This window comes from Mus musculus, chromosome 2, assembly GCF_000001635.26.
Source record: "Mus musculus strain C57BL/6J chromosome 2, GRCm38.p6 C57BL/6J".
Lineage (NCBI taxonomy): Eukaryota > Metazoa > Chordata > Mammalia > Rodentia > Muridae > Mus > Mus musculus.
Genome location: NC_000068.7, coordinates 121,459,779 through 121,474,092, shown reverse-complemented (window position 1 = coordinate 121,474,092; position 14,314 = coordinate 121,459,779). Strand labels below are relative to the sequence as shown.

Below are 14,314 nucleotides of genomic sequence, written 5' to 3'. Positions count from 1 at the left end.
GCCCTCCAATTACCCACAATCCTCTGTTATGTACTTCCGGTTCCTCTACCTCTGCCGGAAGTTGTTTCTGTCAGTTGCGCAGCTGTGTCCAGCACAGCCTGTGGGACGCGGCGTTCTGCTCCTTGCTCTTCGTTGTTGGGATTGAGTCCGTTTTGGAGAGTCTCCGCGGCAGCCGTCACCATGTCGGTCCCAAGCGCACTCATGAAGCAGCCGCCCATCCAGTCTACGGCTGGGGCCGTCCCAGTTCGAAACGAGAAAGGTACGGGCTCCCCTCCCCTCCGGTTGGCTCTGAACTCTTTCATCCTGAGTATCTCTCAAACCTGCCTTACGCCGACCATGCCAGCTCGGCTGGCCCTTAAAACCTAGCTGCAGTTTCTTCCTGCGTCCCGCCTAAAGTCACAGGTGGCGTAGAGAAAGGGGATAGCGGGATCCACTTGCATCTACCTGATCGATTTAGTGAGGAGATCTCTCTCGAAATATGAAGTAAAGGAGGCTGGAGAGGCAGATCAGCGGTTGAGAGGACGTACTGCTGTACCACAGGGCGCAAGTTCAATTGCCAGCAGTCACTTCAGGTGACTCAACAACAACCTGGGACCCCAAGTCTAGGGAGATCTGACACCTCTGGCTTCTGCCAGTACCTACGCTTGTGCACATATCCACACATAGCATCCTTACAAATGATGATAATAATAATGCTGCATAGATGGCTCAACCGTTAAAGGCCAGGCTCACAGGCAGAACAGTAACAAAAATCAAAATATAAGAAGAAAGTGGGGCTGGCGAGATGGCTCAGTGGTTAAGAGCACCGACTGCTCTTCCCAAGGTCCTGAGTTCAAATTCCAGCAACCACATGGTGGCTCACAACCATCCATAACGAAATCTAATGCCCTCTTCTGGAGTGTCTGAAGACGGCTACAGTGTACTTACATATAATAAATAAATAAAATCTTTAAAAAAAAAAAGAAGAAAGTGAGCTAGAGGCCTATGTTGTGTGTTTCTTTTCACTGTAATTGTTTTGTTTGTTTATTTTTAAGTGTATGAATGCTTTGCTTCCATGCATGGATATGCACCATGTGGGTGCAGTACCCACAGAGGCCAGAGGAGGGCCTGGAGTATCAGACTGTAACAGACTGCCATGCAGATGCTGGAAAATTGATCCAGGACCTCTGTATGAGCAGCAGAGCCTCTTAGCTGCTGAGCCACCTCTTGAGCTCCACCCTGTTTGTGTTATAGAAGAGATCTCCCGATTCAGCACAAGAGCTGGAGGAAAAGGTAGAAGCTGGCTAGTCAGAACGTTAAGTTAGGTCGTAAAGGCTGCCACAGCACCGCAGAGAGAGAAGCTAGGAAGAGAGCTGCCCTTACTGTGCCTGAGGTCAGACCCCGAGCATCCACATAGACACCTTGTGGGGAGAAGAGACGAGTTAGGAACTTTAGGCTTGATGGCTGGGCTAATAATAGCTGAAACAGCAAGCAACAGGTTCAGTGAAAGAACCTGTCTCAAGAAAGTTGTACAAAACAAAGAGAAAAAAAAAAAAGAAAGTTGTAGAAAACACATAAGTGTGGGCATATGCATTTAAGCAGTCAGTAGGCAGAGGCAGACAGCTCTGTGAGTTTCAAACCAGCTTGGTCCTTGCCAGCCAGGTCTGCATAAAGAGACCCTGCCTCTGAAAAATGAACATAAAAAACTAAAAAAAAAAAAAAAAAAAAAAAAAAAGAAGAAGAAAGAAAGAAAGGTATTTGGACTGGCAGATGGGTCTGTGGTTAAGGGCAATTGTTGCTCTTATAGAGGACTATGTGGCCCAGTCATCCATGACTCTAATTCCAGGGGACCTGAACTACTTTTCTGACTTTCTCAAACATCAAGCGATCCTATGTCGAGTCACCCAGGTGGCACTGGTTTGGAAGGTATGAACAGGTCATGAAGAACAGCTGAGGCTTAGCACTGTGAGGGGCCATGGAAGGCCATTGAGGAAAGTGCAGCCTTAGTTGCAGTTAATGGCCCAGGACTAAAGGGGTTATGCAAAGGATTTAAGGCTTGGGACCATGAAGAGAGCCTATGAGAGGCTATTGTTGATACCTAGTTGCAGTGGAAGACCCCAGTGTATTGGAGATGCCGGTGCTATGAGATGATCACCATGAACAGCAACAACAGTGGAGTGGATCAACCTGAGCTTAGAGTGCTACAGAGGGCAGCAGTCCTTTGGAGTAGCCCACAAGGTCTTGTGTAGATCCTAGACATTGGAACAAGAAGCTGTAATGTTGAAGTTGCCTTGGAGGCCCCAAGATAGTTGAGATGCCAGAGCTGTAAGTTATCTGCTGAGAAAAACTAGTAACATAGTGGAAACAGCCCAGGAAAATATAGTTAGTTGTAGTCTCAACAAAGATGATAAAGGAGTTGGAGATCTGAAGACAGCTTTGACATCAGCCTTAGAGATGCACAGTTTGGAGTTTGCCCAGCTGGTTTCATGTCTTGCTTTGGGAATTACAGTTAAGTGGCTGGATAAATCTCCTCAGAGACTTTGAACTTTGGACTTTTAACATCGTTGAGACTGCTGTAGACTATGGGGACTTTAGGAGTTGGGATAAATGTATTTTTATTTTGCTATGTTTAGGCATGGCCCCATAGACTCATTTTGGATAAGCCTATGGGGCCAGGGAGTGGAATGTGATGGTTTGTATATGCTTGGCCCAGGGTGGGGAACTATTTGGAAGTGTGGTCTTGTTGTGCAGGGGTGTCACTGTGGACATGGGCTTTAAGACCCTACTCCTAGCCGTCTGGAATCTAATTTTCCACTAGCAGCCTTCAAATGGAGAAGTTGAACGCTCAGCTCTGACTGCACTGTGCCCGCCTGGATGCTGCCATGCTTGCTCTTGCCTTGATGATAATGGACTGAGCCTCTGACCCTGTGAGCCAGCCCCACTTACATGTTGTCCTCTTAAAACTTGCCGTTGTCCTGGTATCTGTTCACAGCAGTAAAACCCCATCCCAGAGGGGAAAAATTGTGAGTGATAACTTAGTGTTATGATCCCACTTAAATTACTCTTGTTTATCTACTGGGCACTGTTATAAAGAATTTGTTCAAGAAGTGTGTGTTTGTTACTCTTCAATTGCTGTGATAAAACACCATGACCAAGGCAATTTATAAAAGGCAGAGTTTTATTTGGGCTTATGATTCCAGAGGATTGGAGTGCAGGAAGGTAGAGCAAGGCATGGCAGCAGGAAGAGGAAACTGGGGGCTCATATGTTGAAGTGCAACCATGGAGCAGAGAGACAGACAGACAGAGGACACTCAGGCACTACAGTAGGAATCAGTAGGAATGGTGCATGGCTTTGAAACCTCAAAGGTCACCCCTGATGACATGCTTCCTCTAGCAAGGCTGTACTTCCTATCCCTACCCAAAGAGCTGAGACCCACTTGATCAAAGAGCCAAGCCTATGGGGGACATTGTCCTTAAATCCCACTGAGTGTTAAGATGCCATAGCATGAATGTATGGGGGTGGGGGTGGCTTCTGCACTTTGACTATTCACATTCCTCTACCACATTGTTCCCCAAGGTACCTCTTGATGTCCTGGTGTTGGTATTCATAAAACAACTTCTCACACCGTAGACTTTATAAGAAAGCAGTGAGAGGTTGACTGTGTGGTTGGAGAATGGCTGTCATATGCTCCTTAGACTCTTGACAATCAGGAATTAAGGATTCTATCTGCAAAAACCAAGAGGTGGAGGGAGTTAGGGAAGAGGATACTGAAACATACATTATCTTTCTTGACCAGGTGAGATCTCAATGGAAAAGGTGAAGGTGAAACGATATGTGTCCGGAAAGAGACCAGATTATGCCCCTATGGAGTCCTCAGATGAAGAGGATGAAGAATTTCAGTTCATTAAGAAAGCTAAGGAACAAGAAGCAGAGCCTGAGGAACAGGAGGAGGACTCATCCAGTGACCCCCGACTTCGGCGGTTACAGAACCGCATCAGTGAAGATGTGGAAGAGCGATTGGCTCGACACAGAAAGATCGTGGAACCTGAAGTAGTGGGAGAGAGCGACTCAGAAGTAGAAGGGGATGCTTGGCGCCTGGAACGAGAAGACAGCAGTGAGGAAGAGGAGGAAGAGATTGACGATGAAGAAATTGAGCGGCGCCGTGGCATGATGCGTCAGCGAGCACAGGAGAGGAAAAATGAAGAGATGGAAGTCATGGAGGTGGAAGATGAAGGGCGCTCTGGGGAGGAGTCTGAGTCAGAGTCTGAGTATGAGGAGTACACAGACAGTGAGGATGAAATGGAGCCTCGACTTAAGCCTGTCTTCATTCGAAAGTAAGTACCTGCCAGACCTGCTGAGCCAGGCTCAAACTCCCAGAACTCAGTAGGTTCGACCAGCGGGAACTGTTAATTCAAGGCCAGCTTAGGCTACAGAGTTGCTTCAAGAAAGCCTGGACAACTTAAGAAAACCCTCTAATTCTCAAAGAGGAACCAAGAGAGATAATAGTCAAACCAAGGCAGACTCCACATAATTTTGTTCTAGGTCTGACAAAAAAGGCTCTGTATCCCGCATTTCCTGCAGTGGAAGTCTTCCCGATGCTAGGTGCATGCCAGTGTTGCCAGATGCTAGCAGAAAGCCAGAGCTTGTTGCATATCCCCCTTTCAAATTAAGAGGCATGTGTCTGCCTGAAGGTAATGGGCCGGGTGAGGGTGGGGTGCTGGGTACTTGGAGATGTTCTTGTTGTGCGGCCTAAGCTGACCTGACAGTCACTGCGAGGTCTAGGCTGCTCTCTCACTTGTCGTCTCTTGCCTCAGCCTCCTAAGTGCTGGACTTAGAAGCACAGGAACATGTGCTACCATGCCTGGCTAGTCCTTTGTTTGAGATTGATTTATTTACTGTGTATACAGAGTTCTGCCTCCATGTGTCCCTGCGTACCAGAAGAGGGCGCCAGATCTAGTTATAGATGGTTTTGAACCACCATGTAGTTGGTGGGAATTGACTCAGAAAAAGTAGAGATGGCTCTTAACCTCTGAGCCATCTCTCCAGCCCAGCTAATCCACTTTCTATGAGTTTTTGCTTTATTTTAGTGTTACTAAAGACGAAACCCATGCATATGTTAGGAAAGTACTTTAACACATCTCCAGGGAAAGTCATGTTTGAAGCACAAAATTAAGCTTGTAAAACAAATTTTGGTTTCTTTGCCCTAGCCTAGGAATCTTACTATACTGATATATTGACTATTATTTATAGTCGTCTCAGGAAGATGCTCCTTAAGTTGTCATTTACCAATGACTAAGGAGATTTTGGCGCTATCAAACCTGGGATGAAGCTAGACATTGTGGCACACACTTGTAATCCACAATTTTGGGAGACAGTAGATAGAATACTATCTCAAACATCCAGGGTTCCAGTCCAGCTTGAATACATAGGAAAGTTCAAGGCCTGGCTTGGTGGGTGAGGAGATGACTCAGTGAAATGCCTGTGTGAGGCCTGCATGGGCTACACAAGACCCCACTGCAAAACAAACAGACTTAGGGTGAACTAACTGGGCCTGCAGACACACACAGTCCATAGTCCCAGGTGTTTTAGAGGCTTAGAGAATTCAATTTAAGGCTAGGTTGGACAATACAGTGTCACCTCCCTTCAAAAGTAAAAATAGAAGGAGCAGCAAGATGTATAGTGAGTTTGGAGAAGTGGTGTCGGGTCTGAAGGCTGACTTTGATCTCCTGCACTGTCGAGGGAAAGGAGAAGACCATTCTAAAGTTGTCCTCTGGTTCTCACCACATACGCATGCCATTCATTCATGTCCATAATAATTAATTTGGAGAGATAGCCCAGAGTGCCAGCTCTGGTTGCTCTTCCAGGAGACCTGGGTTTAGTACCCAAGATCCCTACAATGGCTCATAACTGTGTATGACTCTAGCTCCAGGGGATTTGATGCCCTCCCTCTTCTGGTCTCTATGGATACCAGGAATGCACTCAGTAGACAGACAGATATAATAGTCAAGACAGCAAAACACATGAAAATTTTAAAGATTGTTTTAAATAATGATAGTAGCCAGACGTGGTGGCACAAGCCTTTAATCCCAGCACTTTCCAGGCAGATTTCTGAGTTCAAGGCTAGCCTAGTCTACAAAGTGAGCTCGAGGACAGGCAGGGCTACACAGAGAAACCCTGTCTTGAAAAATCCAAAAAAAAAAAAAAAACCAAAAAAAAAAAAAAAGATAGTAATGAATAAAAGTACAGAGAATATGGGTAAGTAGTACAGAACTTGTCTCATGTGTACCAAATCCAGGGTTCAAATCCCATTAGCAGGAGGTGGGGAAGAAGTCAAGCTCTATTTAGGGACAGCAGTAACAGCTCAGTTGGTAAACTACTTGTTTAGCTTGGCACTGTGTTTGTGTAATCCTAACATTTTCAGATTTTGAGGCAGGAGAATTGCCATGAGGTTGAGATTACCCTGAACTATATAAAAGTTTTGTCAAAAACAAACAAGCAAGCAAACAAGGTGGCTAGAAAGATTGGGCAGTGTTTAAAAGCACTAGTTGTCTCCAGATTCAATTCCCAACTCCCACATGGTTATTAACAGTGTTTGTCTCCAGATTCAATTGCAAATAATAGCCATTTGTAACTCAGTTCCGGGGCATCCAGTGCCCTCTCCTGGCCATGGTGGTGCCCTGGCCTTAATGCCAGGCAGGTGGCTCTCCATGTGCTCCAGTCCTCCCTGATCCACATAAGACATTCCCAGCCAGCCTGGGCTGTGAAATGAGACCCTGTATCAATAAATAAGTGGAATAAAAATGAAAAGGTTTTAGATTTAATAAAAGTTTTGATAAAGGTCAGAATTGTAACCCGTGTAACATACACAGAAGTGTGGATTCAGACTCAGTACTGGGGAAAAATAGAGCCAAGATGCTTCCGGGCTTGAGCTTTCTCCGACGTGGACAGGACTAGGTCTAGAGGCACACTGTTCTATCTGAGGACATCAGGATGTTAACAAGAGCTCTGTTGTGCAGGAAGGATCGGGTGACAGTTCAAGAACGAGAAGCTGAAGCATTGAAACAGAAGGAACTGGAACAAGAAGCAAAACGCATGGCTGAGGAGCGGCGCAAGTACACCCTCAAGGTTGTGGGAGGGGATCGGGTTGAGTACAGGGTTCTGTGTTACAAGGTCATAGGAGAGAGAGCCCAGCAGCTGAATTGTTTTCCTTATCCAGATTGTAGAAGAAGAGACCAAGAAAGAGCTAGAGGAGAACAAGCGGTCTCTTGCTGCCCTGGATGCGCTCAATACTGATGATGAAAATGACGAGGAAGAATACGAGGCATGGAAAGTCCGCGAGCTCAAAAGAATCAAGAGGGAGAGAGAAGACCGAGAAGCGTGAGTGACTTGTGGGCGTAGGCTCGGTGCCTCGATTGGCACTGGTCCATCTGTGAACAGCTAAGACCCCTTTAGAAACATTACTGTTTTCTCATGCTGTGACTCAGAATGGAGTCGCTTGAAACAACAGTTCTGTGTTTTTCTCTGGTGTGTCAGACACTTGATGGTGGCTTTCACACTAGACACCTAATTTCTCTTTAGCTTCAGGTTTCTTCATACTGCACCTCTACTCAGAGTTACAAACCGGTAAGGACTCCTGAGTCCTGGGTTTCAGAACTCATATGTCACTTTTGTGGTATGTTTATTAGTCAGATGGAGCAGTGGGGCAGCCCAGGAGTAAGGTGTGGAGAAGCAGATTCTACATGTAGGAGAGCAGAACTGGGACCAAAAGCAAGTTCATGTCTGAGCTGCTAGCCCACAAAGTGAAGCCATAAGTGTCTTTACATTCCAATTTCTGGTGTTCTTATTCTGGGTTTTTGTTTTCTATTTTTCCTTCCTTGGAGGCAGGGTTCTTGGCTGCCTTACTGTGTAGTCCATGCTGACCTCAAACTCACAGAGATCCACCTACCTCTGCCCCGTTGTCCCTCTGCCTCCTGAGTGCTGGACTCAAAGGACTTTGGCTCCATTCCAGACTTGAGATTTTCTAATTGTGTGTATTTGTGTGCAGATGTGAATGAGTGTGAGCGTAGGTGCCTGCGGGATCTAGAGCTGGGCATCATATCCATAATAGCTGGACTTATTGTTTGACGTTATTTTTGTTGTGTATTGAGCCCATGCTCAACTCTAACTTATATTATGTAGCCAGGGGTGAACTTGAGCCTCTGCTCCTCTGACTGCCTGCTAAGTGCTACCTATAATTACGTCTGGCCCCACTTGTCAAAAGGGCAGCTCTGAAAGGCCATAAGGAATCGGTGAGGGGAGAAGGGGAGTCTCTCAGCTCTGACTGACGAGCAATGAGCTGCTTCTTTCTTTCTGCAGGTTTCACCAAATACAGACTAATATCATACAGATTGTTTGATGTTTCTTCACATGTCCATGCTTACAAGTTCAGTCAGAACTAGAAAGCACAAGTAGACCAGATTTTATTTTCATTATCAGCTCTATAACTCCAACTTAAACAATCTAAAGAATGTCTCCTCCAAAGCAGACACGCTAATTATATGATAGCCTGCTTGTGGGCTGGCAGTGTTTGCAGTTTTAAAGCACTCCAGACAAACAGAAAATATCTGAACCGGTCTTTTTATGAATTAGCAAATGCTAATACCTAACTTACTATATCTTTGCATCATCTATGCTAAAAAGGAAGAAAAATTATCTTATTTACTGAGTTGTATTCCTCCAGTGGTATACCCCGTGTCACCCCTATCTTTATGTCACCCCTGTCTTTAAATTACACTTTCAGAGAGCTCTAAATGTAATGTAAAAGGGGGCTTTGAACCTGTATTCTAGTCTCCTGCCAGTCTGAATTTGTCAGTTGGCTCTGTTTGTCCTGTAGCAGTTTGCTAGGACTCCTGACCTTGACTTCTACTAAGCAGTGACTAGAACTAAAGATGTAGTTTGGTATGGGGGCATGAGTCTATCTATAATACTATAGTTGGAGATGAGGCACGAGGTTGAGACTTGCAGGCCTGCCACTTATCAGATCTGCTATGAATGATGAAGTGAGTGAGTGAGTGAGTTTGTGAATGAAATGTGAAAATGTGTGTAATGGCTGAAAGAAGATGGACCATTATGTAGTCTTGAGCTATGTGGACTGTCTGAATTTGGAAAACACTCCTACTTCTGCTCTCTGGACAGGCTTGAAAAGGAGAAAGCAGAAATTGAACGCATGAGAAACCTGACTGAGGAAGAAAGGCGGGCAGAACTTCGGGCAAATGGCAAAGTCATTACCAACAAAGCTGTTAAAGGCAAATACAAGTTTCTACAGAAGTATTATCACCGAGGTGCCTTCTTCATGGTAAGTGCAAGGAGGGTCAGGCAACTGGGCACTAGGAATCACTTGGAAGCACCTGTGACCTTCCCTCACAGTCATCTTCATGTGCAGACCGAGATCCCTGCTACTCAGTTACCAAAACCGAAGCCCCAGTAGGACACTTTACATAGTAGGCTTACAGTTTTGTGTTGGGCCACATTTGTAGCTGTCCTGAGGCCACATTGTAGCTGTCCAGGGTAAAACACTTTGAGTCCCTTTCCCTGGAATGAGAATACCCTTCCTTACCTAGAATAAATACCATTGGCATTGCTTTTGCTTCTGGCCTGAGAAGAACTTAAGCATAGCAGAAAGCATTACCAGGGAAGCAGCGAGAACCAACAGCTGCCTTGTTTTAAAGTCAGCTCTCCGACAGAGATGGTGAATGACACTGAGGTCCTGAGGCTGTGACCTCTCTGCCCAATAGCCAGGTCCTCTAACCTCTCAGAAATCATGTCACAGCCAAACAAACATTACTTAGAAGAAAACCAAGCTCTCCTCACCTGGAAAAGGAGTAAAATTAAAGTACTTTTGAGATTAAATTATTTTCAGAAAAGGGAAAAGTCACTAATTCACAAACCTGTTAAACTAGGCCAGGCATGGCGGTACATGCCTCTATTATCAGCAGAGGCAGAAGCTGGAGTATTTCTGTGAGTCTGAGGCCAGCATGGTCTACAAAGTGAGTTGTAGAAAGGCCAGTGCTACATAGGAAGACCCTGTAGCAAACAAAAAACCCTGTTAAGTTGTGCTACATTCACAATGTCCAGAGCTGTGTTACAGTCCCGGCTCTTAGAGAATCAAGAGTTTAAAACTACCCTCCTCTGCTGGCACTTGTTTATTGTCTCAGCCTCTCAGTGGGCCAAGCAGAAAGGAAGCAGTTTCTAGGCCTGCTTAAGATACAGCTTGAGCATAAATGTACAGCTAACAGAGAAGCATGAGGGCACTGTGAGGATTTTGAAAGGCAGACGTTACTTGTTGTCAGAGATTGACAGAGTCACATGGAACTAGGATTATACCATGGGCAGAACACTTGTGTAGAATGTGCAGATCGTCAATCCCTAGAACCACAAAGACAAGGTCATGCATGTGTGGAATCCCAGCTCTTTGGAGGCAGAAAAGGGGGAATTGGGAGTCCAAAGATCCAAGGTTATTTATCCGGTCCCACCAAAGTCTAGGCTAGGTGAGACCCACTTTTTTCTTTCTCTGTACTGGCTGACCTTCACCTTGCTAAGTAGAACCGGCTACTCTTTTACACCTAGAGATCCACGAGCCACTACCTCTCCTAGGATTAAAGGCTCTGCAGCCGCATCAGGCAAGAATAAACAAGAATAGAGCACAGAAGACTACTAGCATTAGTGGCACACATGTGCACTCAGCACTCAGGATGCAAGTAGAAAGAGCGATGTGAGTTCCACATCGACCTGGCCATCCTTATAATAATAATCACTCCCTATCTTGAACTATATTTCTCTTTCTTTTTTTGATTCATTTATTTAATATATGTCAGTACAGTATAGCTGTCTTCGGACACATGAGAAGAATGCATTGGATCTCATTACAGATGGTTGTGAGCCACCATGTGGTTGCTGGGAATTGAACTCTGGACTTCTTTAAAATCAGTCAGGACATTTTTTTTAGGAAGCCAGAAATATGATGAGTGAAGTCATCCTAACATTTCCCAGTCAGATTCTTTTCCTGGTGTTACTAAGTAAGAACATCATTGTCTCAATGATCTCGAGTCAAATCTGAGTACCTCCTGTATCCTCATTTACCCACGTCTTAGGAACTAGTCACCGAAACTGTAGAATTTGGTTTTCATTAAGAAAACTTTAAGATTTTTTTTTTTTCTCAAGACAGGGTTTCTCTGTATAGCCCTGGCTGTCCTGGAACTCACTTTGTAGACCAGGCTGGCCTCGAACTCAGAAATCTGCCTGCCTCTGCCTCCCGAGTGCTGGGATTAAAGGCGTGCGCCACCACACTCGGCTTTTTTAAGAACTATTTTATGTGTATGGAGTTCTGCCTTTGTGTAAAGGGTCACATGCAAAGAATTAGAGATCTAGGAAGCCTACAGGGTGAAGCTGCATCAATTCACTGTGTTCACTGTGTTCAGCTGAGCACAGTGGACAAGGAACAGGACAGGCTTTCAGGAGGCTGCAGTATGAGGAAAACACCATCTTCCCAACCAAGATCCAAGCTCTTGGAGAAAGGCTCAGTGCCCTGTGATTCTCTCTGGTTTGGTGTTGCATGAGTGAGCAGTAAAGCCACAGACTGATGAGATTCTTTTCCACAGGATGAGGATGAAGAAGTCTACAAGAGAGACTTTAGTGCACCTACTCTTGAGGACCATTTCAACAAAACCATTCTTCCTAAAGTCATGCAGGTATGGGGATTCTCAGTAAGAGAAACAGACCTGGGGCTGGGCGTGGGGTGATTGGTGTTGTAATCATCCATCCCTCTTTCAGGTCAAGAATTTTGGACGGTCTGGTCGCACCAAGTACACCCACCTTGTGGATCAAGATACCACTTCCTTTGACTCTGCATGGGGCCAAGAGAGTGCCCAGAACACAAAATTCTTTAAACAAAAGGCAGCAGGGGTACGAGATGTATTTGAGCGACCATCTGCCAAGAAGAGGAAAACCACCTAGTCTTCAGCTTATTCCAGCTGTGGGACACAAGGGGATCTGGTCAATTCTCTTGAACCATTATTTACATGGTTCTTGTATAGAGCTTTCCAGACTTGCGGCCATAACTTGTGTTTGAAGGTGCTTTCTAAGAGGTTTGGACTCATACCGAGAAACCCACAGAAAAGCACTAACCGGGTAGGCTAGAGGCTTCCAGCTTAAAACCACTCCTGAGAAATCTTATGTTTCTCACCTTGGCTTCCCACATTGACTTGGGACTATTCTGAGTGTTTGTCTAGCCTGGATCAGATACCTGGACATATGAATGGATGGTGTATTCTTTCTTTCTTCTTTTTTTCTTTTTTCTTTTTCTTTTACATTATTTCTTCCTTAGGGTTAGGAGTAGGCTATCAGGAAATCCAAGCTCAGTCCAACCTGTTTTCCATTTGTGGTGTTGAATCTTATAAATATACATTTTGGTGTGTGGGTGTGTGTGTGTAAGAGAGAGAAACTGTATACTAAAAACATTTTTACTATAATATTAGAAACAAAAGTCTAGTCCAGTGAACAGAGCAGCACATGCCTTCAGTCCCCACACCAGAAGTTAGGGACCTATGAAGATCTCTCACTCCAGGCCAGCCATAACTACACAGTGGGCCCTGTCTCAAAAAGAAAAAAGAATTGTAGTAACTAAAAGTAGCTCGGTAGGTTACACACACCTGTAATCCTAACACTTGGGAGGTAGAAGCAGGAAAATGAAGAATTCACTCATCCAAAGTGGACATGGTGGCAGACACCTTTAATTCCTGCACCAGGAGGCAGAGACAGCCAGATCTGAGTTTAAGGCCATCCCTGTCTACAGAGTAAGATCTGGGATCGCCAGGACTACACAGAGAAACCTTGTCTCAGTCATTTTAAACTACATAATTCAGGGCCTTCCTGGACTTTATAAGACTGTCTAAAATAAAAAACAAACAGTAAAGCAGATAATTTGGCCTATTTTTTATTTTGTTTTTGTTTTTCATGCCACGGTTTTTCTGGACAGCCCTGAGCATATTCTTTTCTCTCTTCCATATTAGAATTTGAACCCAGGGCTTCGTAAATACTAGCCAAGTGTTCTATTACTGAAGTATATCACTGGTTCTTTTATTTTCGTGTGTGTTTTAAAATAAAGTCTCACTAATCTACTCATGCAGTTCTTGAAGTTGAGAAGCCCTGCCTACAAGTCTTAGCAACCTGAGTTTGATCCTATAGATGAACATAGCAGTAGATAACTCAGTCTGGCAACCAGCAAATTGACATCTGACTTCCATATGTATTCCATGGAATGTATGAATTAGTGTTCACATGAGATGTATTTAAAAAGCAAAGTGAAAAAAAAAAAAAGCCACAAGTGTGGTTGAGCACACCTTTAATCCCTGCACTGGGGAGGCAGAGGCAGGTGAATCTCTGAGTTTGAGACCATCCTGGTCTACAGAGTGAGTTCCAGGATGCCCATGGCTAAAACAGAAATCCTGCTTCAAAACATCAAAAATAATGATGATAATAGTAATAAACTTGTGTTCCTACCACTAAAGTGGGAACTAAGTCTAGGACCTTGTATAAACTAGGTAAGTACTCAACCAGATTGTCTTCCATGCTCTTGCCAATTTATATTTAGATCATCTTTTGATTCCTGAAACAGACTCAGACATTTGAGAGTAATTAAGTAGTACCCAGATCTATTTATTCTATGTACAAATTCAACTGTTTTTAAATCTTAGTTTTTACTTTTCCACTTGGGAGCTGTGAATCAAACTTGAGTCCTCTGGAAAAGAAGCCAGTGCTCTTAACCTCTGAATTGGTCTTTGTTCTCTACCTTTTAGCTTTGTGTCGAACAATGATTTATACAATAGGACATGACTCACTGCATTCCAGTTCCTACTAATCTTTCTTCTTTAGCTCATGCTTCAGATGAAAGAGAACTAATGGGCTAAGGAGCACTCCCCAGCTGTCAGTACTAAACTCTGTTAGCCCGTGTAGTATTGACAGAGTAATAACCACCATCACAGAATGAAATTCCATCAGCAGAGTGACTTTCCTTGATGACAGTAAAAATGAGACAAGGGATGAAGAGGTGGCTCAGTGATTAACTTTCTCACTGTTCTAGAAGACCAGAGTTCTGTTCCTAATCCCATATTGGGTAACTCACAACCTGCTAGAACATCTATCACCAAGGAAATCTGAAGCCTCTGGCTTCTAGAACACCTGCTCTCATGAGCAGATAAACAGTTTAAAAGAATAAAATCTTAAAAAACAACAACAACAACAACAAAAAAAAACCCATGACTGGCCAGTAGTACTCAACTGTTAGTCTCAACTACTTGA

At 44.4% G+C, this 14,314-nt stretch overlaps 1 protein-coding gene across 1 annotated transcript; it reads left to right on the top strand.

The window, feature by feature from the left end:
- On the top strand, positions 70 to 12,427 carry Mfap1b (microfibrillar-associated protein 1B). Its single transcript, NM_001081975.3, has 7 exons — positions 70 to 259; positions 3,777 to 4,314; positions 6,997 to 7,105; positions 7,197 to 7,357; positions 9,155 to 9,314; positions 11,617 to 11,706; positions 11,789 to 12,427. The coding sequence occupies exons 1-7, from the start codon at positions 181 to 183 to the stop codon at positions 11,969 to 11,971; spliced, it is 1,320 nt and encodes a 439-aa protein (NP_001075444.1). The 5' UTR covers positions 70 to 180; the 3' UTR covers positions 11,972 to 12,427.
- The last annotated feature ends 1,887 nt before the right edge of the window (positions 12,428 to 14,314 follow it).